Source organism: Neltuma alba, unplaced genomic scaffold (genome assembly GCF_004799145.2).
Source record: "Neltuma alba isolate B1F8T4 unplaced genomic scaffold, ASM479914v2 tig00012868_pilon, whole genome shotgun sequence".
Lineage (NCBI taxonomy): Eukaryota > Viridiplantae > Streptophyta > Magnoliopsida > Fabales > Fabaceae > Neltuma > Neltuma alba.
The window spans coordinates 1-24,701 of record NW_021637248.1 but is presented as its reverse complement, the minus strand read 5'-3'; the positions used below and the strand labels follow the sequence as shown (position 1 = coordinate 24,701).

At 39.8% G+C, this 24,701-nt stretch overlaps 5 protein-coding genes across 8 annotated transcripts; 1 reads left to right on the top strand and 4 right to left on the bottom strand.

Moving 5' to 3' along the window:
* Positions 1 to 298: 298 nt before the first annotated feature.
* Positions 299 to 3,265, top strand: LOC114731998 (uncharacterized). The gene is made up of 4 exons (XM_028919271.1): positions 299 to 608; positions 910 to 1,085; positions 1,906 to 2,104; positions 2,575 to 3,265. Exons 1-4 carry the CDS (start codon positions 524 to 526, stop codon positions 2,796 to 2,798), a joined length of 684 nt encoding a protein of 227 aa, XP_028775104.1. The 5' UTR covers positions 299 to 523; the 3' UTR covers positions 2,799 to 3,265.
* Positions 3,056 to 4,356, bottom strand: LOC114732001 (uncharacterized). Its single transcript, XM_028919273.1, has 4 exons — positions 3,927 to 4,356; positions 3,732 to 3,810; positions 3,557 to 3,644; positions 3,056 to 3,479 (listed from the first exon to the last, which is right to left on the bottom strand). The coding sequence occupies exons 1-4, from the start codon at positions 4,167 to 4,169 to the stop codon at positions 3,389 to 3,391; spliced, it is 501 nt and encodes a 166-aa protein (XP_028775106.1). The 5' UTR covers positions 4,170 to 4,356; the 3' UTR covers positions 3,056 to 3,388.
* A 775-nt stretch (positions 4,357 to 5,131) lies between these two features.
* Positions 5,132 to 8,303, bottom strand: LOC114731996 (serine/arginine-rich splicing factor RS2Z33-like). 4 transcript variants are annotated; one of them, XM_028919267.1, is made up of 7 exons: positions 8,240 to 8,303; positions 7,696 to 7,807; positions 6,885 to 6,924; positions 6,652 to 6,747; positions 6,125 to 6,312; positions 5,959 to 6,042; positions 5,132 to 5,562 (listed from the first exon to the last, which is right to left on the bottom strand). In XM_028919267.1, exons 2-7 carry the CDS (start codon positions 7,800 to 7,802, stop codon positions 5,187 to 5,189), a joined length of 891 nt encoding a protein of 296 aa, XP_028775100.1. In that variant the 5' UTR covers positions 7,803 to 7,807; positions 8,240 to 8,303; the 3' UTR covers positions 5,132 to 5,186. The 4 variants fall into 4 exon arrangements, with proteins under 4 accessions (XP_028775100.1, XP_028775101.1, XP_028775099.1 ...); XM_028919268.1 differs by lacking the exon at positions 8,240 to 8,303 and adding an exon at positions 7,891 to 7,907; XM_028919266.1 differs by lacking the exon at positions 8,240 to 8,303 and having other exon boundaries at positions 7,696 to 7,909.
* Positions 8,304 to 9,318: 1,015 nt separating this feature from the next.
* On the bottom strand, positions 9,319 to 11,521 carry LOC114732007 (ABC transporter G family member 20-like). Its single transcript, XM_028919279.1, has one exon. The coding sequence runs from the start codon at positions 11,497 to 11,499 to the stop codon at positions 9,352 to 9,354; it is 2,148 nt and encodes a 715-aa protein (XP_028775112.1). The 5' UTR covers positions 11,500 to 11,521; the 3' UTR covers positions 9,319 to 9,351.
* Positions 11,522 to 13,469: 1,948 nt separating this feature from the next.
* LOC114732003 (calcium-transporting ATPase 1, endoplasmic reticulum-type-like) lies at positions 13,470 to 19,239 on the bottom strand. The gene is given in 10 exon segments (XM_028919275.1): positions 13,470 to 14,369; positions 14,472 to 14,700; positions 15,423 to 15,532; positions 15,828 to 16,205; positions 16,290 to 16,571; positions 16,776 to 16,897; positions 17,177 to 17,249; positions 17,367 to 18,005; positions 18,007 to 18,835; positions 18,961 to 19,239. Coding segments are annotated over 9 exon segments (3,177 nt in total). The 5' UTR covers positions 18,781 to 18,835; positions 18,961 to 19,239; the 3' UTR covers positions 13,470 to 13,799.
* Between the last annotated feature and the right edge of the window lie 5,462 nt (positions 19,240 to 24,701).

Sequence of the window (24,701 nt, the reverse complement as noted above, 5' to 3'; positions counted from 1 at the left end):
ATTATGAAATATATCTTATATATAATTATCATTTAAATTTATATCCTTTTTAGTAATTTCTAAATATAAAAAAGCACTTCTGACAACAACTATCCAAACACTCTCACTTTATCAGAATCACTTTTTCAGAAAAGCTATTCTTTCAAAAGCTATTCTCCAGAAGCTATTCTCCAAACCATGATTTGGCTTCATCCAAACATCCCCTTAGACAGGGATGAGGAGAGCCATTCCCGATTCCAGAATTAGTGATCGCTGGACGACAGCGTTTTCCCGCCAATTAAGCAATGTCTAATCAGTCGCATTGTGACCCGGTCAAGGCAAGCTCCGAAAGGCGCCCTAGCTGGTTCGTTGTTTATTGCATTGACTACGACGCGAAACGTAGCTTGTCGTTTACCGATGAAGGAGACTCAGGAGAGGAGAGAAGTGAGCATTCCCGCCAATTGCCTGATCATTTCGAGGGTCTCAACATCTTGTCCTTCGGCTGTCAGCCATTAATTAATCACTGTGGGATCTGTTATCCGCCATGTCGGGTACGGTTCTGCATCTGCGGAACTCTAGGGTTTCTGGTGTACTTCTCATCTCTGTGATTTTCTTTAGCTATTTTCACGGTAATTTTTCATCGGAAACAATCAGCTTCTCTGTTTTTTTCCCCCCAAATAAGTGTTTAATGCAAGTAGATTTTTAGATGTTCAATAAGCTTATTAATAAAAAGGGGTAAATCACATGACTCTCAGCTGAGAGGGGTTTGAGTTTGGCAGAGAGCTGTGAATGTTCTTGGTCATTATCATTTTTGGCCAATTATTATATATAGGAGTCTCTCTGTTTTTCCCCTCCTGCCAAGTGTAGATGAGTAAACTGAGTGAATTAATGGCTATCTAATTGCTGTGGCTTCTGCTCTTCACCGCGCAGGATTTGTATTGTCTGCATCTGTCACACTAAATTCGATTGAAATCTTTAAAACCCATAATTGGCTGAAGGTCACTCCAACTGTTTATTTCCTATGCAAGGAGGAGAACAAGACGGTACTGCCGGATGTCAAGAAAGCGCATCTTTTGTATACTTTTAAGGGTGAAGAATCATGGCAGGTTCTCTCTTGCTACTTGTTCTTTTTCTTTTTTTCCGGACTAAAAAATTGTTTCTGCTTATTATTCTGTACGCATTCCAGCAACATTTACTTCTGCTAATAGTCCAATATTGTAATTAGTCTGCATGATAACTATTTCTAATTATCTACTCTTGATTGCATTGCTTATTTCTTAAGTGTGTAAAAGTTGAGAATTTAGACAAGCAATGAAATGCCGCTGAACATAACAAAATTGGCCTACCTGCAATCACAATGTTCCATATTTTGCTCTCTCTCTCTCTAAAATTCTGCTTGATAGGATATGGGCATAGAAGCGTGGCGCAACTCTTCTACTAACTACTCATTGGATCAAGAGGAAACAGATTCATAAAATTTTTATTTTAAATGAAAGTAGTTGATCAGGTTTAGAATCTTTATAGGGTTCTAATCCGGAGCTTAACTGAAGAAAATCAATCTCCAATTTTCTGATTTCACAAGCTGATGTTTTGGTTGTATGGTTTTCCCATATCAGAGGCACTACTCTGTTCATTTGCAGCTGTGATATCTATAATTGGAAACCTGGATGGAACGATGCAAATGCAAAGTCTGTGTTATTGGCAAACATTCGTAGTAGCAAAGTAAATGAACTCAGATAACTAGCACATCTACAAACTATTTTGTAAGTAATCATATAGAATCAATTTCTTCACAAGTGAGCTCCGAGTAATTTGGCTATGTCACCTGAAACTTAATCATTATTCATATGGTTAGCATTTGTAATCATTTAGTTGCGGGTTATTATTCTTTCGAACAACTTCCGAAAATTTGCTTCACATTTCCAGCCTTTGACTAACTTCTCGAGTACAAAGTGCCAGCGATGTGGAATTTATGAAGAAAACAGTATTATTTCAGATGACGCATATGACGAATGGGAGCTTTGTCCTTCCGATTTTCACGCCCCTTATGGCATGTACGTTCATTTCAAGAAGAAGGAATTTAATGCCTCTTTTCTGTGCCCAGAATGCTTATCTTTCTTTAATGGTGAGTGTTTTGGTATATTTATTTATTAAAATTCCTTCTACACTATTCATGATGGAATGGCCACTCTAGATCTATAAGTACGTTGTTTGCAAAGCTCTTATATTTCACGAGATGCTGTTGCAATTTGAAGATACTGGAAGCTTATTCCAATTTCTAGTTAAGTACTTGAATTTCAGGATTTATTTCAGAAAAGAGAAATTAACATTATTTAAGAAATAATGTATTTGTTTTTTCCCTGGCTTTCATAGTTGTATGCTAATCTCTTCAATGAGGCTGTTACCTTAGGTCCCCACATTTTCTCATGTTATTTCTTGCCTCCTCGCTATGAGGGATGATTAGGCATCCCAGGGTAAGATTTGCTACCCTTAGTTGCATTTCTGAACCAATTTTCCTAGATTTTGTCTTCTGAGTTAGCACGCTTTGGTACTTTATTTCAGCGCTAGTAACAATAATTTTCTTAACGTGTGTAGCGTCTAGCCCAGCATCTGAGGTGCATGATAGTGGAAAAGGAATGCAAATAGCAGTCGTGGTTTTGCTAAGTTCTTTAATAACCGCTATGCTTATAATCGGAATGGTGGCTTCATACAAGTACTGGCAAAAGAAGAAGAGGGAGAAGGAGCAGGCTCGGTTTGTAAAATTATTTGAAGATGGAGATGACATTGAAGCTGAACTGGGCCTTGGCTCTATCATCTAACAGATGATAAGTGAGAAGCATTGTGCAAATGTTGATACCCATGTAAAAATGTCATGAATAGGTGCCTACTGGCTACTGCTCAACAATCAAGCAAAATTCAGTATCTTCACCTCACAAATTTAGATTAGTCACCTTCCAGCACCAACGGAAGTTATTTACCGACTCTGCTTTAAGGCACCTCAGCAAATGGAGTTTAGGACCAAAAACAATAGTAAAATGATATGGCTTTCCCGGCAGCAATGCGCTCGATCATTGACAAAACCTTTTTCTCATCACATATTATCATGCAACATTACACAATGAAGAACTCTATAGTCTATACTGCTGCATTGAAGTGCAGCGAAAATTCCCCAGAACACGTATGGGAGAAGAGAGGACAATGTGGAATTTCATGTAAATGCGTGGCTATTCTGGCATTACGATGTTTCTTGTTCATCGGTATACTATGAAATATAACGATTTCCCTATCTCTGGTTGTCGTAGTTGTTTCGAATCATCTGTGAGCACTCAAACCAGAAAAGTCCAGCAGCTTTAAGAATGAACAGCAACGAAAAAGAGCTTGAGCAGTAACAATGCGCAAGTCTTCAAATCTAACTAGAAGAGCTCCTTATTGAGTAATTGAAATTGCGTAGTTCCTCCGAATTGGAGCCATGAATTGCCTTAATGGTGTCCCTGCAGCTACTGCAGAGAGAAAATTGAAGGATTTCACGACAAGTGCTCACTTATTGGGTAAATAAATGAGAAAATAGATATCGAACCTGCAGGCCTCCTTGTTGAATTTTTTTCTGTGTATTCCGTATAAAGATTCGAATATATCTGGCTCTACGCGACAGAAGTACGGACGATCTGGAGAACAAAGAGGCGCACAGCCACACTCAAAGTTAAAACTGACATCAGCCTAATGAAGAGCGTGAGGGGGATGCGTGGTTTTACCAGCGTAAATGGAACAAGTTCGAGTGCTCTTTTGAAAATGAACACACCATCCATCTGGACCTATCAAGCTTTTATAGAGCTGAAATTGATCAAAAGAAGAATGGAAGGGAAGTGTGTGGTCAAGAGGCGAGGCTTTATAAGTTTTCTGAAGCCCGGAAGGAGCAAAAAGCTGGAGAAGTAAAAGGAGAAGCAAACCTCAACATCAGAAGGGCGCGTAAAAATTTCTTCAGGAGAGGCAAACGAAGGGCCTTTTTGGAGCTTGCAGCAGGCCCCACAACCCTCAACGCAACGCCATAGTTCATGTTTCTTGTCGCCGCCGAAGCCTAAGGTGGTGAGGCTTTGCTTTTTATCAAGTGTCGTCTTCTTAGAGGGCAGCCGTGGAGAACGCGCCGCCGAGCAGACGGCGGAGGGAGAGGGGAAAGTGAGGCGCAGAGACATAACTTCAATTTAAGATTCCCACTCAGAGATAGATATTGAGAACCCAATAAGAACCATAATGAGGACGCAGATAAGACTACCGATGCGCTGCTGCGTTTCGCGTTCCCTTTCACTCGTGCGCCTTCTCAGGAAAGGATACAAAGCAGATTTTTTTTCGGCGACAAAAATGTCACACTGTGATTAATTCAATAGACTCAACAAAATAACATCAATTACAGCACGCTGGATAATACCTTCAAATTTTAGTCCGAGGACATTGTGAATATTTCACAACTGTGAATAGCATTATCGTCAAAAAAGTAGCATGAACTTATTTTAAGTTCTACGTTCTGCATTTATACTAAACACTAATATTAAATATTTTTTTGGCGATCATAATATTTATCACTCTGGTCAATTTCTCACATAATAAGATTATTAAATACATTAAATCTTTCATTTTTACCTTTACTAAATAATAACTATTATATTTTTTCTCACTCATTTTCTTTCTCTTCACTTTTAGATTTATCTCCATTAATTAATGAGCACAGGCCAAAAACCCCTGCTATAAGTGACAATTAAAAAAAAACAAAACGGTAATATTTAATAAGTGTCCGTGCCAGGCAAATTTCAATGAGGACATCTCAACCTCACCCACAATACCATAATTTTAATCACCTTCAAACTTGACTTATAAATAACTCTTTAATTATAATTTATAAAATATAAAGTAAATACTCTGTCCACATGAAACCTAAGACGAGCAACGGACTCCCCGCGCACGCTTGATTCACGGTGACATGATGGTTCTGGCAAAATTCTGGCATCGTATTTGTATATTTCGTATACCCCCCCATAATTCAAGTGACCGCCAACATTTATCGCACCCAATAAGAACCAGCGGAGCGACATAAATAACAGAACTGTCCCTTCATAAAACCATAAACACAAGTTATGCCCGTCAGAGTTGCACAAGACAGCTACATAATAAATAATAAAATACTAGGCCTGTCTTCTTACACCACTGAATACATCTTAAGGTGACTCGCTGCCTCGAGGAGAATGGCGGGCATCATCATCATCTTCAATGGGGCTTCGGTCATCCTTCGGGCTAGCACTCCGGCTGCGACCATTAGCTTTAGGGCTAACATAGTTGTCCCTTGCGGGGCTACTTGCGGGGCTTCTGCTCTTGTCTCTGGGACTGTAGTCAGATCCATCCTGCCGGGCACCCAGCCGGCCATTACGAGGAGAAGCCTCACCTCGCGGACTGCCCTCATCAGGAGTCAGACTCCGATTCCTTGTCTTCGAGGGTGGAGGGCTGTCTCTGGGTTCTGGGCTTCTGTATCGAGGACTCAATGACCTATCTTCACGAACTGGGCTCCGTTCTCTCCTGACTGGGGACCTTGATCGGCTGCCAAAATACAAAAGCAACCAAAAAAACCATAAGAACAGGATTCTTGCACACTGAACTGCGGTGGAACAAAATGTTTGCAAACACATTCTTCAACAGATTCCACATGATGCAGATAGAATTTAACTAGAGAAACAATGTCTTCCGCTCTTGCTTATTTCTTCTACCGTATATTACTACAGGTTGTGCAACTTTATCATTCAATAGATTTGTCAATTAGGTATTCACCAAAAAAAGATTTGTCAATAGGTAGATCAAATTTACCATGGAGATACATAAACAAGACGAATTAGCATGCCTACAAATTAATGGCCACAGAACCACTTTTGAAACATTGAAGCTAAAGCAGCTTACACCCTTTTTATCTAATACATGTAAGGACTAAAATAATCCAACCTGTAGCTTCGGTCACGACTATAACTTCGATCACGGCTTCTGCCTCGACGGGGAGAAGGTGAACGTGAATAACTACGGCCACGCCTGCAGGACAAACAAGAAAAATGTCAGCATAAATTAAACTAATATTAAGATCAATAGATAATGCAGCATTACACAGCCCTACCTCAGCTTCTTCGGACTGTTTTTGCAGTTTCGTTCTATATGGCCTCTCTCTCCACAGCGGTAACACTTGTTCTTCCAGTCCCCCGCTTTGCAATCTCGAGCCCAATGGCCATCAAGGCCACAATTAAAACAGCGTCCTGAACCAGGGGGAGGACCTCTACCTAAATATTCTCGAGATCCACGAGGCACCTGATTGTTAAGGTAAGTAAGGTAACAATCCAATCAGCCAACAAACAACAACAATGATATCAAGTTCCTTTTTTTCTTTTCTTTTCTTTTAAAAAAAAGATTTTGAAGCAATTGATACTATGTAAGTTAAAAATATTCAGCTAAACAAAGTTAAACAAAAACTACAGGCATAGAGATCGAGGCAGCAAGAAGCAACAACTCAACATACAGTTTATTATATCCCCGTGAGTTCCTTTCTGTCTCTCCTCTTTTTTTGGGAACCAGACATATGAGAACTAAGGCACCAATGAGACATGACATTTATCATTCATGAAAAGAGTTGATGCAATTAGTGCTTACCCCTTTTGCAAACTCCACAATGATTCGACTGCCATCAACATCACGGCCATCTAGGTTATATCTTGCATCATCAGCATCTCGGTAATCACTAAACTCCTGTATTAAGGATGTGAGGAACAAACAATGGAAGTAACACAGAAATTTTCACCACCGTCAACAATTCATTCCCCCAAACAAGAAGAAATCATAGCGAAAAGAATTAAATAAAAGCAGAGCAAAGACTGACAACTTACAACAAAGGCGAAATCATGCTTCATATCCACATCTCGAATTCTGCGTAAATGGTTTCCAGAAACAGTAAGGCCATCATTACTTAACTACTGCTAGAGTATGATACTTCGCCCCTCAAAGACGAACAAAACACCAGTTTGTGATTGTTGCCATTTCCATAAAAACACGCAATAACATTACAGAAAGAATCGCCAAAGTCAACACTCAGCAGGAATTTCCACCAATTCCACCAAGGCCACCCTCTCACCATAGACCTCCAGGTTTAGGCAAAACCCCAGAAACCTTCAACAAGATCATTCAAGTTAAAAACACGACACCTAGGGAATAGGGTTCCACTAATATAAAACCAAGCATACAAAAAAGCTTGGCAAAACCTGTATATAACGCCCTAATTTTCAGGGCAAAAGATGGCCCCAATCCCACACCAATTAACCACTCAATTAGCTCGCTTGTCAATTCACAGAAAGGATTAACTATGAACCAGGCAGAAAAAAATTAGATTCTTTAAACCATGTATAAATTGGCACCTATTGAATATATTTAACTTTCGAAAAACAAGGCCAACTCTCAGAAAGAAAACACGATCTCAGCAATTATTATAAAAAGTCACTAATAGAATAAAAGCATATTTGGCAATACAAATGACCTTTGTCAAAATTTAATTGAGGGGCTCCCAGCAAAACAAGAGGTTTGGGAAAAAGTAAATAAATAACAGCATGATCCCTCATATCGTATTATATCGATGGACAAGTTCACTGCTTGCAACAATGGCTATCAATTCTGGATCGTGAACAAGATTAAAATAATGTTTACCTTCCATAACGGCTAAAGAGTCGCTCCAGATCACGCGAACGCGTCCTTGAAGACAAACGGCCCACGTAGAGACGAGTGTTGCCATATTTATCATCGTAGCGCGGCATTGTTGCTGTTAAATGACACGAAAATAAATGAACTTGCTTAATAAAAGCATGAGATCATACAAAGAAACAGATCACACGCGAGAAATACTTCAGATACTGAACGATGTGGTCAACTTATGCCATGTTCAATTTCAAAAGAGGCACTATCTTTCCGCCAATTTTCTAAAACAGCCCAGAACAATTTTGCATCCAAAGTCGCAGGCAAAATAACAAGTGCGATATAGAGGTGTAAACTGGAATATGAATATGCCCCAAAGAAGGGAGATTGGTGACTAGAAACAGTGGTTGATGCAATAGCAAAATTCACTTGCGTAGACAAGCGAACGCGAGATCCAGAAATTCAAGAACAGCATGAATCCAAGATACAATCGAATCAAGAGCCAGGTCGAGAAAAGACAGATAGATTAACAAATAACAAATGATAAGAAATCTCGCACCAGGGATAATTCACTCCAGCGACGACGGTTGCAATCTCAAACCCTTGACCTTAAGGATCAGAATGATGTGTTTGCTATTTATAGGATGTACCGACATACTTGGACGGCCAGGATACCACTATTATGATCCAAGGGCCCCCTTGAATCCCGCGACGTGTTTTAAGAAAGCATCATTCCTGGTGTCAACAGGCTTTCAGTACTTTTAGCCCCGGAAATTGGCGGCCCAGCCCATTTTTATATGACTAATGTTGATTATGCCGAATTCCCTTGTTTTGCAAAGACAGAAAAACGTATATCATTGCTTCCGTTTATATGCAGCATTAGCATTTAACAGTTCAACTTTTCAAATCGTGGTGGGGTATTCTCAAATGTGAGAACTCAGGGTTCTTTAGTGAAACGGAGTTCGAAAGGCAATCGTCAATACTGTGTATTAGTAATGTTGGCTTTCATTCAACCACGGCTCAACTCCGGCGTAACCCCATCCACCATAAAAAGGATTTTATAGTTTAGCGAGTTCAAATGACAGCCCGACCATCCGGTTTTGTCCGCTAAAAGCGTAGACACGTGCTTAATAAATAAAAAAACTATTCAAGACTGATTTAAAAATGGAATAGCTTATAAGTTATAACCTGATATACATATAATTTCGTTTTGTTTTATTTTAAGGACAACAGCATAGAAAAAAAAAAGGATACAAGTCCTTTCATTGAATTCAATTTTTCGCAGATTAGAAACAAGGAACTTTTATTTTTTCCTCTCACCTTGCATCTCGAATGATCCGATGACACACGATTTATTATATTACTATCTCCTCCACTCCTAATTATAATACATTCTACAAATGAGCCCTTATAATTAAAATCGAAGATAGTATTTTATTCAACGTTATTCCATTTTTTTCATCTAGTTTTCAATTTGCGACATTCTATTCGGTTTTCTCTACATTCAGCGGATCAGAGGGCGCGTTACAGGCCAAATTCCATGCACGTAGCCAATCAATTAAAACTAGAAAGTGCTTAGACGACCCTCTTAGCTTTCTTTATTTTGTTTGTTTGAATTAGGAAACAGAGAGAACAAGATGGAGTTAATGCACTGATCATGGACATTTAAGTTTAACTCCTCTTGTTCTTGCTTCCAAACACTAGCGTCAAGTAGAACAAAAACCTAAAGAAAAATCCCCAAGCAAGCGTTACCCAGAAGCATCCCCACTTGCTGAGCTCCGTAATCCCCTGCTGCCTCAGTATATCGGCTCCCGTGGTCACGCACGTCTCGCTGTTTATGCTCATCCCCAGCGTCTTGCTCATGCTCTTCAGCAACTCCACCTTCAACGACGTCGTCACCTCCCCCAACGGCGTGTTGTCGAACATCTGTGTCCCCCTCACAAAACACCTCGGCGGCTCCATCCCGAACTCGTTCTGCAACACCCCCTCGTACGGGTACTTCACCAGCGACATGTAATGAAACCATATCCAGTACAGTGGCATCCTGTCTCTGCTTATGAAGAATCCGCTGAACAGAAGGAAGTATGCTAGAATTGCCACCACCACAGTGAATCCCAACATCACATGCGACACTATCCCCGATAGGAACGTCACGAAGGAGCTTCCCGCCCAGAAGGACGCGAACATTACGAGAAAGTAGAACAGGAAGCCGGAGCTCCCGCCGGCCAGACCCACCGACCAGAATGTGGTGGCGGCGAATGCTGCAGAGAGGACAGCCAAGGAGGGGATTGAGATTATGGAATGGGCTAGCACGTAGGACCAACGCCGGTATGCATTGTAAGCAGTTTCTCTCATGAAGATGTATCGCTCTTGGAGAAAGACGGGGAAGGCCTCGGCGCAGGTGTAGAAGGTGGTGGACATTGCGAAGGCGAAGAAACCGAGGCGTTCTTGAACGCCTTTAGGAGTATTATCCAGATGCCAGAAGATGGTGGCTAAGATACCTCCGGTTACGAGAACCGCACCGAGTCGGATTCCGAATAGTTCTGGCATTCTTCTGGAATTGGTGAGCGATCGTTTCGCTATCACCATCATCTCCATCCAAAATGGATTAGCATATTTCGGAACCGACGACGCGGTGACGTTGGAATGATGCGGTGCACCGCACACTAATTTACCTCTGGAAATGCTGGCGGCAATGGCGTCCTTGAGAGTTCCGGTGAAGAATCGGTTGGTGGCTGGTTTATTTTTCGCCGCATTTAACTGCCACGATTTGTTGAACTCCACTAAACTCTGGGTCCCACCTGGTGATTCTTCGAGCTCACGAATAAGATCCAGTGCGAACTCAGTCCGGTTCTCCTTGTCGGGTATCGGGTGACCGAACTCCGAGAAGAAGCTCGGGAGATTCGCAGGAGAGCCGGTATATACGGTTTGGCCACGAGAGAGAAAAATCAAACGATCTAATAAGCCGAGGATCCTATAACTTGGTTGGTGTACGGACATGACGACGATGCTCCCACTCTGAGCGATTCGCTGCAAGACCTTAACAACCATGAATGCGCTAGTGGAATCCAGTCCAGAAGTAGGTTCATCGAGGAACAGAATGATCGGGTCGTGGATGATGTCGATTCCGATAGAGACTCGACGCCTTTCACCGCCGGAGACGCCACGGTGGCCCTCATCTCCGATTACTGTTTTGGCTGCGTTCCGGAGGCCGAGCTGGTCAATGAGTACTTGGACTCTGGCCTTCTTCTTTGAGGCAGAGAGGGAGCGAGGGAGGCGAAACTCGGCGGAGAACATGAGAGTTTCTTCCACTGTGAGCATGGGGAAGAGAAGGTCATCTTGCATGACGTAAGCGGAAATGACCTTGAGAAGTCTGGACTCCAAAGCCTCACCGTTTAAGGTGACGGAGCCTTTTAAGCTGTCCTTGGAGATTCGATCGGCGAGGGCATCGATGAGGGTGGATTTGCCAGACCCACTGGCACCGAGCACGCCCATGATTTGTCCGTCTCTGGCCTCGCCTGAGATGTTATTGAGTAGAATCTTGGTGCCCTTACCGGCATTGCGATGTTCCGAAACGACGTGGTTTTGAGGGAGGGTCATTTTGCGGTGGACTTTGACGCTGTAAGTTAAGTTGGTGAAGGAAAGAATGAATGGGTAAGAGGAAGGAGGGGGAGCGAGGTGGAGTATACGGTGGGGAGGGGTGTCGTTTTGTGCATCATCGACGCGTTTGAGGAGTTCGCCGAGGGTGGGACCGGATAAGTGGGGATGTGGCAGGTGGAGGAGCTCCAGCTGAGAGCGGTTAAACAAGGGGAGGTCCATAGACGACGTCGTTCCGAATGGCAGTTTAAGAGGGAGAAGACTCCTTGAGAGGGTTCAGATGGAAAAACGAGAGGGTTGGGAGATTTTATAGGGAAGAGAAATGGGTAGAAAGGTTAGAGAAGAAGATAATGCCAATGTTAGGTAATTATTCTTCTTTCTTTTTTCTTGCTTTTTTGGCATAAGAGTGTTCGGTGAATATGGTTGAGGGAGTTATGAAGACTTACAGTTCTACGTTATGCTACGGAGACTTTTGTGTGAGACACAGAGCATGAAGTGATGCTGGGTTGGAGGTTAAGGAAAAGTTTACGCATCCTGGCATAAAAATCAAACATAAAAACATTCTAAAAAATTTATTTTTATAAATTAAGCCTACATATTTACAAGTTAAATTTCGTCTTTCCATTTGCACAGGAACGCATGGTGCTCGACAAAGAGTACGTATGGGTGCTTTTCCGAACCCCCTGAAACTGGGGGATACTTTATTTGCAATGACAAATTACAGCTTAAAGCTTCCTTTTGCTATGCGCAAATGCACTTTTAATTGATATACCAAGTGGGATTTCGATAACATATATGTATGTGCGCCTGATATACATATCTCTGGTCAATGGTGTGATCTCGAATTCTTCTGACAAATATCCTCGACCTTAAGATAAAGGTGCCATATGGGACGGAAAAGTAGTCCGCATAAACATCTCATCAAGGAAGAGAAGAATGAGCACATCACATATTTTAATCCGAAGTGAAGCCCCGTTTGCTTCTCTTGATGTAGGAGCATTGACATGGAGCGATGTGAGAGGACCATGTAAGGAGCAATAAAAAGGAATCAACGTCAAACAAAATTATTTATGATTTTACGTTGGGAGGAATATTTGCAAAAGGGAGTGATCAGAGACATAACAAGGAAAAAACAAGTTGCCGTTCCAGTGCATGGTTCTGAATTGCTGAGGCTCGTTCGGTTCGTTAGTTACAGCAAACTGTGATGTTGGAGTCACAAGTCAATTGCTTAATGATTTGTTAATTGCCCATATTGGACTATCCTGACATATAAACTTACATTTCTCCAAAAAGGGTCACCAACGCGTCCTAATCTATTCTTCACACGAAAACAAAAGCCCTTGCCGGATAAGAATTTTCTCAAGCTATACATTTAAAATTGTAGTTTAGGTGTGGATGTTATATCCGTCGCAGACCGTACAAGTGATACCGTGGATGAGCGTAACGGAGGGCTTATCATTAAATTTTTGCGATTTATTACGTTTTGGTTTCACGGTCAGCAATCTGCGGCTCTCGGAGCTTGAGCTTCTCTGAACCCATATATACACCTGTGCTGGTCCGGCCTAAAGTCTAAACTTCACGAGCAATACTATGGCAATGCCCAGATGATCCTACGTTGTAATACAAAAGAGGTAGATTCATTGATTAATTGCGTGTAATTCTAATTTTATTTTGGTGAAGACCATAACTCAATTGTCAGGTTTAATTGATGATAGCACGTTGATTCACTGACAGGCTAGATTATCGTAGTTTGGCCATATAGATAAGTTGAGGGTTAAACCAGCTGAGAAAAAACTAAACGCAACAAGGAGACCCCAATTATAGAAATATTGCATAGCCCTGTTGGTCGGATGGAGCAAGGTCAAGGTCGACCAAACTACCGCCTTCCCCGTCTTTTCTTTTCTTTCATGATTTACAAATGGTTAGTTTCCTGTCTCAATCTCTTTAAATAACTTGGCTGTCTCATACATTCAGAGCTCATCTGCCACGAACATGAGATCGTTTTAAAAACCAAAGCTCCAATTCCTAGGGGAACCACGAGGAAAAAATTGTTCTTTCTTTAATTACTAGCGACAACAGATTTAACGTACTACGCCGCCTGCTCAAAAGTACGTTTGAATTGAATCATATTCCACAGGGGAGAAACACAATGGAATCCTCACATGCTTTTCAATTGTTGACAAATCTACCGACGCAGCTCAAATATTTAGATTCATTCCCAAGCAACCAAGAAAAATAAAAGAACAAACACATCTTTGGTTTTTGCCAAATATGCTAAAAAAATTGGTTTATCCTTTCATATTGTAAATATTTGAAAGAACAAAGCACCAAAAAAGAAAGTGTACCCAAAGAAAGGCCATCCATCACTCATAATAAAATGGGATGAATGTGTTACAGAGAGACCTAGGGCAATACTAATTTAAAAACTGCATCGAGTAGAGGCCACCAATTCAGCTTGAAGAATAGCAGCAGCCAAACCACTGGAGGGTTGAGCTAATTCTCTGAAAACTACATTCAGTTGTCTACTCTGTTTTCGTCTTCGATTTAGAAGTTTGAGACCCGCTTGTACACCTCGCCACAAATTTCAGAACCTCGTCAATTAGGATGACAGGGAATGCAACGACCAAGACCAAAAGCCACTCATTCAAGGTGAGGGGCACGATGCCAAATATTTGTGCTAAGAACGGCACGTACAATATCAAGAAGTGCAGACCAAATGACACAGACATTGCCAAGAGAAGCCAAGGATTTTTCCAAGGGGGCATTGTCAACAGGCTTCCATCCTCAGAGAGGGCATTAAGGGAATTGAACATCTCGATGGCTACCAGCACAGAGAGGGACAGCGTCATGGCTTTCACTTTTCCAGTTTTGAAGTAGTCACAGGAATCACTGAAAGAAATGACACTATCACCGGCGGTGAACGGAGAAGCAGTAAAGTTCTTCCAAGAGGAGCACTGATCCCAGCTGGCAAGTTGTGAATAAGTGACAAGCGTGTGGTTATCCTGGGTAAGGTCAATTCCTAGGAAAGAACCATGCGTGTACCATATAATGAAGATACCAACTGTAGCACACCCAACATACAACCCAATAACCTGTGCAAGATAACAAAATATCAACATATAAATGCAGGAAAATAATTGCATCAAACATAATCAACATGTTGCACAATAAAAGGTAGGTTCAGGGAAAAGTACCAGATAACGGAACAAAATCCATGCATTAATTAGTGGATCATCACTACGACGAGGAGGCTTCTTCATTATATCTTTATCTGGTGGATTGAATCCCAAAGCCGTAGCAGGGGGTCCATCCGTGACAAGATTGACCCACAGCAGCTGAACAGGTATCAGTCCTTCGGGAATTCCCAATGCAGCCGTTAAAAATATACAGACAACCTCGCCAATATTTGAAGAAATCATGTACCTGTGAAATTATATTTGAATCGCCAGGAAAAGATTATGATTTATTGTTAATTCTTAAGTACGACCATACAATAACAAAACTAAATATGTATTTTATGCGTAAACAAACATCTGGGAAGCCACCAGATGCCCTCAAGGATTAGGGAACTCCGAAATCAGAGATTACAAACGTGCATGCAATGTAGGACTGTCAAAAAGACTTCTACAGCAAATTGGTTTTGAGCATTAGCAGTAGCAAATCAACAAGATATCAATTGTGAAACAGGAAAGTAGCAGATCCCATACACCACATCCACCCCGGCTCAAACAATTGTAGACAAATAGATTAGCACTTCAGTCCACTTTCCTAAACCTTCTCTTTCTATTTCATTTGCTCAATACTTTATGGAACAACAATGAAGTTATGCACACATTTAGTACGTGACTGCAGGCACCATAAACTTAGTTCAATCTTATTCCAATTCTCGATAGACTTGCATATAAAAAAGGAAATAAAGAAAGATGCTAAAGTCAAATGCAGTTATCCTTTTAATTGGAACTACAAAAGTAGCACATTATCGGTCACTTTTAGTAAGAATTTTGTGTGGACCAGAAGTCATTGATTTACAACATAGAAGCAAACAAGCCACAGGTCATCCATTGGGGATGACAGGATAACAATTTTGAAATGTAACCATATCCTACTTTGACGTATTTAGACTTAGAGAAAACAGATTGATCCACCTGATAAAAGCCTTCATGTTATTATAGATAGATCTGCCTTCACCAACAGCAGCAACTATTGTACTAAAATTATCATCCGCCAACACCATATCGGAGGCCTCCTTTGCCACCTAGATTCAAAAGAGAAAGTACAGTGGTGTTAAAAGATAAATAAAAATAAGCAGATAACCTGAAGATAAAAGTTGCCAGGTAGACAATAACAATTAATAATTTGGGTTTCCAAACGAACCATATAATCATCAGTCAAAGAGCCTGCATCTGAAGAGTGAATAAGCCTCAAATCATTTCAACGGGAAGAGAAAATGGAACTTAAGAGTTAAAAGTTTACCAACTCTTTGCATTCATCATTACTATCATGCTTGATTATTCTTGCAGGATGATGTTATCATAAGAAAAATTACATACCTCTGTCCCGGCAATGCCCATTGCAATGCCAATATCAGCAAGCTTCAAGGCAGGTGCGTCATTCACACCATCTCCAGTCATGGCAACCACCTCCCCTTCCTCCTTCAGCAGCTTCACTATCTCCTGTTTGTGACCTGGTTCAGCCCTTGAAAACAAAAGCCAACCACTTTGTCTCAGATGGGACTTTTTATCAGGTAGCTCCATAAAATCTTTCCCAGTTATACTTTTCGAACCAACGTCTTCATTGGGTCCAAATACACCTATTTCACGGCATATAGCTTCTGCAGTGTTCTTGTTATCCCCAGTAATTACCATAATACGAATTCCAGCAGCTCTGCAGTCCTCAATTGCATGGTACACTTCCTCTCTAGGGGGATCCTACGCACAATCGAAGATTCAATTATACATCGCAACTGAAGTGGATAAAGCAAAAGTTAGAAAAATGGTGACCCAAAAACTCACCCTCAATCCAACCAAGCCAGCAAATATAAGTTCACTCTCAATAGATGGATAGTTGGATGGGTCAAGTAAGAGTTGGTGAGCTGGATGATCATCATTACCGGAGTAGTTTTCAAACATAGGGAGATCATCCTTGTATGCAAAACCTAAACAGCGTAATGTACTAGTTGACATTTCATGAAGAGCTTGCAAGATAAGGTTCTTGGCATTATCATCAAGTTTCACAACAGAACCATCACGCAGCTGAACTTTAGAGCTTCTTTCCAACAAATTTTCCACCGCACCCTGTTAAGTTTTAGGGCCAATTGTCACTGAAAAATGTATTTTGATGCGCTGAAGAAAGCAAAACAGGGGAAAGAAAAAAGAGCAGGAGAACATGTTTACTAGATTATGCGTTAGTCATAAAACGGGGGGAGGAAATTTGAAGGTAGAGCATGTTAGTCATGTGTAATGACTATTGAGAGAGAGAGAGAGAGAGAGAGAGAGTACCTTCACCAGCAGTGACTTTTTCCCCTGAGGGGAGTTCACAATAACACCCATTGACTTCCTATCACGGTCAAACTCAAGAGTAGCAATCCGTTGGTCATGTTTAATCCACCAGCCACAACAACCTTCGCAAAATTGGAAGGTGGAGCATGTTAATTATGTGTACTGGGTATTGAACAGATTAACTAATAAGTTTCCCATGCTGCCAAGCCAATTGTTCTCCAATACATAACCTTCTAAATCAGTTACCTCAAAGAACCTTAAAGTAGTTCAGATGCCTATTCTTGTTTTCTCACTTCAAATTGTAAACTAATAATTTAAGAAACTTCTTTAAATGCGATAAACATATCCAGGAGGCATAAAATTCTTTCTTATACAAATCATATGAGCCCATTTCAACTTACGTAGTACGGAACTCGCACTCGCTGCTTTTACATCTCGGGCTTCTCCAGGAAGGCCCATCTTCTCCACCAAAACCTGGATTGCAAAGAGAAGGCACAAAAATATCGTTGAAAACTAAAGAAGTTTACTGGCTTCATTGAGTCGGTTCACAAGAGAATGGGGCAAAGAACGTGAAAAGGGTAAAGGTCTTACCTTCAAGGCTGCTTCCGTGGGCATTCCATGAGCGACAAATTTATGCTCTGACTGTGTGACTTCAGCATCATTACAGACAGCAGCTATTTTTGCTATCATCTCAAGATTAGCATCCATTCTACCTCTTGGCCAGTCCTCTATTCTACCATCAGATGGATTGTAAGTAGTTCCTTCCACCTTGAAGGCTCGCAGCATATCTACATTAGGACCCATAGCTACAAGCCTAGCTGCTGCCATCTGGTTTGTCGTCAATGTACCCGTTTTATCTGAACAGATCACAGTTGTACAACCCAAGGTCTCTACACTTGGCAGTTTTCGAACAAGAGCATTCTTCTGAGCCATCTTACGAGTACCTAGAGCCAGGCAAGTTGTAATTACTGCAGGCAGACCTTCTGGAATCGCAGCAACAGCCAATGCAACAGCAATCTCAAAGTAATATGTACACTTCTCAAAAGAAAACTTGAAGTTTCTAGGCCAGCCATCCACCATTTCCCACGAAAGGAAGTACTTAACATTGATGAGCCATACACAAGCACATATTATTCCAATTATAATAGTTAGCATCTCTCCAAACTCATTGAGTTTCTTCTTCAATGGGGTATCCTCCTCACTCTGCGATGCCGCATGAATCTGGCGGTGGCACCTTTCCAATCTCTGTTTCCATGCCTGTCTGAGTAACCAAACAAATGCAATTCCCGTTAACAACTGTTGTCCCTGCGAAAACCATACATTTCTTGTCTTGGATATCAGAATCATCAGGAACAGCCTTGTTATTCTTATTCACAGCTTCACTCTCTCCAGTCAATGAACCCTGCTCCACTCGTAAAGTAGAGCTAATCAATTCCACGACCCTCATATCAGCAGGCACCTTATCCCCAACCTTAAGCTCGACGATATCACCAGGCACAAGATCCTTCGCCGGCATGTTTGGAACTTTCTTATCATCACGAATCACGGTCGCGTGCTCTGACTGAATATCCTTCAACGCTTCAAGTGCCTTCTCGGCATTGCTCTCTTGCCATACTCCCACGATTGCATTCACAATCAATATCAGAAATATCACCAAGGGCTCTACGAACGCTGTAATCTCCATCTCTCCGCCTTCCTCGCCATCTAACCAAGCCAGCACAAAGGAGATGATGGCAGCGGCAAGCAGAATTCGAACCAATGTGTCGTTGAACTGCTCAAGGACCAGGCTCCAGATCGACTGGCCCTCGTGCTTCTCCAGCTCATTCCAACCATGGATCCGGCGTCGATTCTCAACCTCATCGGAAGTTAAACCCGCTTTAACCTTCACCCTAAAAAAATCCTCGCATTCCTGCACATCTTTAGCCCAAGCCTTGAAGGTGTTCCCATCCGAAGAATTGGAACTGAGATTCTCTCGTTTGCCGTAGTTTTGGCCTCCTTTACCCATTTGGACTCGACCAAAATAAACTTAGAGAGAATGGCGAATCTCTTAGGGAAAGCGTCTGGCAGTTAATTCATAAACAAAATAAAAATTATCAGTCAAAAGTAAAGAGAAGCGCAGATCGAGATCGAATTGCGGCACCCCGAAACCCTAGTTATAAAATGCGTCACAGTAACACGATCTCACAAGATAAGCGGATGTCTCGATTCAATCAAATGACAAATCGAAACAATTGAAAAACCAATTTCTGGAAGCCACTTTCTACGGGCGTCAATGGCTCTCCCAGGGCGCCAGTTTATCGCGAAAACTAAATGCCAAGGGACTGAAAGCATGAAAGAAAAAGCACCAGGGATTCGCCCAACACAGCCTATAATGGTATTTCCCACTACGAAAGCAATCTGTTTGTGGGATACTGTACGGTGTATGCGCTTTCTCTCTCTCTCTCTCCCTCCCCCCCTCCCTCCGTCTCTCTAATTAGGGTTTAGGCAAAGATGAGCTTTAAATGGAAGCAGTTAGGCAATTAGTTAATTTGGAGCGGCAATTTCGTGGAAGGTTCGCGAGGGATTAAAAAGGCTTCAAAAATGGCCACTGAAGGGTAGCATTGAATCGTGTATGGGACTATTGGGACGTGGAAAGTTATTATGTATGACTCGCCGGTGTTTTAATATTTCATTGGTACAGTTGTTGTCGTCTTCTTTTCTATTGGTTGCATGTCGTTTTCGCTTGTACAATTTGCCATTTTAGTTTTCATAATAAAATGCCGCTTTGCCTGCGTGGCTTGATCTGAGACGTTCATAACTCCGGTCAAAATTTTCCTGGTGTCCGTTGCTTCCAAAATCCAAATTGCAGATATTCTGCATTGTATATTTACCATAAAAACAAATTTTCGATTTACATTAGAGCCCGCAAATTTACGAAAATGCTCTTAAGGCAAAAACAAGATCGAGGGCGAATCTCAAGCCAGCAAACATAAAGAGGCCTACATGATGACACTATTCCGTGAAGACAAACTACAAAATACTGAGGCTCGTGATTATGTGAAGATGTACTGGTCGGATGAATAGTTGATTGTGATGCCTGGTGGCTGAAATTTTAATGGGAAAATTGGGAAAATATTTTTTATTAAAATTTTTAGTAGTAAGTGTGACTTCAATCACAGTACTAATATCCTGTGTATACCAAATTTGTAGAATACAGATACTTTTGTGTGTATTTTTTTAAAAGTTTTTCATCAATATCAATATAAAAAATCACGCCACTTATAAAATCATGAATATTTTAACCGTATGATTTTAGTATCTTATATTTTTCTGATTCTAAATATAAGACCCTTATATTGTAAGAGATTTATATTTGGAATCAGAGGAGTAATTCAATTTTTTAAAAAAAAAACCCAATCTATCTCTGTTAGATTTTTTTATACCGTACTTTCACTTTAATTGCAAACAATTGAAATCAAATCTTTTACGTTTATCAAAACTAAATCATCGAATTTAATTCAACAACTTACGATTATAGCGGTCTTTACTTAACTAAGAGGTATTTGACCAATAAAAAATCTTTTTACAAATATTTTTACACAAGTTGAGACAAAACCCTTTATATATATTTTATGTTCTAAAATTATTTTTAAAACTATGACTTGGATTTTACCTAGACATTTGTTTAGTGATGAAATAAATTGAGTCGTGGTTAATATTAAAAAAGAGGCACCTGAGAAAATTTGAACATGGGGAAGAAAAAGAAAGCTAAGAAAACAATGCAGACCCTGTCGATAGATTCAAAAACAATGGCATCAAATTTTATCCGAGAGAGAGAGAGATGACGCACTAGAGAAAAAATAGAGAGATAGTTACAAATTACCCTATAAAGAATCATGTGTGAGATTTAAATATCTGACTGAGATTTATATATTTATAGTTACATGAATCGATATTCAGAACTCAAATTTTAATAAAATATTTAGGTCTTGGTGTTATTAAATTAATCCCCTGAATTTGGAGTTTCATTTTCCTCCGTTCAAGTCAGGAAAACAATGATACATTTTTTGCCAACGAACAAATTAAAAGGGTGGGAAATTGCTTATATGTAAACATGTCATTCTCTTCGTAATCAACAATAAACCTAAATACCAGTTAAACAATGGAAAACAACGACGGAACAAAAATGTCAATAAAATAATCTGTGGGCGCTCGAGCGGACTTCATATTAATTGCTGAGAATTCGTTCTGACGTGGCATGAATCCGGAGATCACGATAACTTGGAAGGCGGGCAACTGTGGGTTCCTGGGAATCTTCCGGGCCTCGAACTAATCCAGGAATAGCAGTATAAAATAACGTATGGATCTGAATTTTCCAGAAACAGTAAAAAGCGAACTATACAAAATAATTCTATTCCATTATCAAGTTATACCCGGGGACGGTGGGGCCCACGCAACAGAATGCGTCGCGGCCACGACTTTTGGGACCAGCATCACCTCGCAAGTCGCTAATATTGCTATTACGGGGTCAATATTTTGAGTTGCTTTTAATACTGGCACTGGCTTTTCACTGAGATCATAAACCATCGAGGAAACGACTTCGAAACTACAACAGCCAAGTAGCGGAGACAAGAAAAGGCCTCCCATCTTACTATTGTTAATTATATTTCTTGCCCTATAATATTGTTATCGCTATTTTCTAATCAATTTTTTCATAAAATACTTCTTTAATCCTATTTATGAAGCACAGGGAAAAATCATTTTAGACTTATTTATAAATCATTTTATTAAATTTTTAATATAAATATACTATTTTATTTCTTATTTATTATAATATAGATAGTTACTTTTTAAATGTGTATGTATTAAATAAGAATGAAGTTAAAAAAACTGTTATATTTTAATAGAGAGTTAATATTGTTTAAAAAAATTTTAGTTTATATAAAAAATGTTTAAAATATCTTATAAATAGGATGAAAAATAAAGTGCGTGAACTCAGATCGCGCAAAATACGCCCCAATATCTCGTCCGTCGTTGTTTGAGCATTCACATAAAGCCATATCTGACGGCAAAACAGCATCCATGATTTTCATCAAATAACTTGATGTCATACCAAATCAACATCAGACGAATAAAAGGTATATATGTAACTGTTATGGAGCACGCCGAATCAGCATCCCAAACAGAACAAATAAGGACTGGTTATTAAACAATTCGAAATATGATTCAAATGAAAAGAAGCCGCACCATTTACGAATGAACTTGTCATGATATGATCACAACACGAGATGACATGAATGGACTTGCTTGAGACAATAGGGATGTGACGAACACGAAAGGATGGTGAAGTCAAAACACATGGATGGAAATAAGTTAACCTCAAAAGACGAGCGAGGTCAAAAAACACGCGAAGGGAATTAGTCTCCGAAGCTGGAGATAATTATACAGGACAGCTACAATTGAAACGAGAAAAAAATTAATATAATTTTTAGTTCTTATAATTTAATAAAAACACAAATCATTTTATTCATTATAAAATCAAAATCTATAATATGAGACTTGAGGAATCAAAATTAAAATAAAGTAAACCTGAGAAGTTAAAAATCATAGTAACATAAAGGGGGGAAAAACTTGAAAAGGCGACGGGTGAACTGCTTCGCTTGGGCCAGCCGTCGAGTATAACTAACTTGAAGGGTGTACTTAGCTTATTTTTTTGAAATTTATAAATTATGGCTTCTGATTTAGTTTGTAGTTTAATTAAACATGGAGGGCTGGCGTATTTTTGAAGGTAAAACGATGCATAATTCTATGCCGAGGGCATTTAAGAGGATGTTTGGATAAATTTAAAACTATAGTTTCAGAAGTACTTTTACAGTATACGAAAATAAAAATGTAAAAGATTTTGTCTCGATTTACAAAAAAATATTTTTAAAAAGTGATTATTAAGATATCTAAATACCTCTTAAATATGAGGAGGGCGAAGTATGGGAAGGAAAATGAGGTTGAGTTTGAACCGTAAGTGAGAGTGGCCACATGGCAGGGAGAGTAGGTGGGTGGCAGGTGAAAAAGGGAACCCAGAAAAAGAAGATAGCGGAGCTTGACTTCAAGTCAACAATTAAGGGGTATTTGGTTTCTTTGAAGAGCATTCTTAGAAAGTATTTTTTCACAAATTAAAATAAATTTATTTTTTAAATTTATTTTGTATACTGTAAAAATATTTTTAAAATTATAATTTTAATCCTATTCAAATACTCCTGAGTCTTGCAAAGTTAGTGGTGGATGACCTACCATAAGCGGAGGCTGGAAGACGGGAACTAGCATTACAACCCCCCTCCCCAAAAAACAAAAAAAGTGTTTCTTGTTTTCTTAACGGAAGCTGTGTCCTGCAGGAGTCGTCAGGAGGGTATTCGTACGTACCTTGCTTAGCCCGTTGGCAAGTACTAGAAATTTGTTGCGCTGGCGTGCGGATGAATCTTCATAATATTCGTGCCTCGTAACTCTGGCGAAAAACCATTTTCACCCTTGCTTGTTTGACTTTTAAGCATTCCCGTTGAAACGAAGCCATAAACTCCACCAATAAGAGAAGAGGCCAAGTCGGGCCAGGCAAACCAATGGAGTCAGTAATTCAACACATCAAAAAGGGTCACGCGGTCAAAGATGAATCAACACGTCCTTTTCCATCTCAACTGCCAAGCAAGGCCAGGGGCCTGCCTAGTCAATCATTTTGGGCCTCTAGATCTCCTCAGGCAATTAAATCCAACCAGCTGATTATGCTTCCCCGAATGGACAAGTAAACAAATACTCCTCCTAATTATTAAGTTGATATTAGTTTTAACTATAAAATTTATTTATAAGTAAGAGAAAGAGGAAGTATATTAAAAAAATAATTGTGATATTTTATAAAAATATATCATATTTTTTATAATTAACTAACTTATCAGATTTTTTTAATTTAATTAAATTAGTTAAATAGATTTTATATCAGAGAGCCGAGGAGCTATTTGACTTACTAAAAAAAGTTCTTAATTTTCTTTCACGCCCACGACTATATACAGTCCGAAAACCAAATAAGTCGTGGCTCTGGCAAAAATCATTTTCACCAATATTATGATTTATGATTTGACTTTTAGGAATTCCCATCGAAACGGAGCCATAAACTCCACCAATAAGAGAAGGGGCCGGACAAACCGATGGACTAAGTAATTCAACACATCAAGGAGGGTCCCGTGGTCAAAGATGAATCAACACGTCCTTTTCCATCGCAGTCGCCAAGCAAGGCCAGCGGCCTCCCTCGTCAATCATTTTGGGCCGCTGGATCTCCTGTGGCAATTAAATCCAACCACCTGATTATGCTTCCCCAAACGGAGAAGTAAACGAATACTCCTGCCAATTATTAAGCTAATCTTAGTTATCATACTTATTAATTATTTTTAAATTACTCATACTGATACTCTCTAAACCAGAATCAAACAAGAGAATGAGGAAAAGTATTAATGAAGACGATTATGATGCTTTAATAAAAACATATCATATTTCTTATAGTTAACTAATTTATCTAATTTTTTAATTTAATTAAATTAATTAAATAGGTTTTATATTAAGGATTAGAGAAGCATATGCTGTTGACTTACTAAAAAAAATTCTCAATTTTCCTTCACGCTCACACTATATAGTTCGAAAACTAAAGGTTTTTTTTAAGATAAAATTTGCCCTCATTCTCCACAATAATACATATCGGTCTTGGTGGCCAAACAGATACAAAAATCTGAACGCTTAAAAAAAATCAAACAATTGACGTAATGAGAACCATCTCGTGCCGCTTAAATAATGCAAATATCACCAACAGCACATGAAAGGAGGAGACAGAGGAAATCTGCGGAGTAAAACAATGATTTAATTATAGGAAGATCGTTGTCTCAGATTAAGGAGAAAAAAAATTAATGTGGC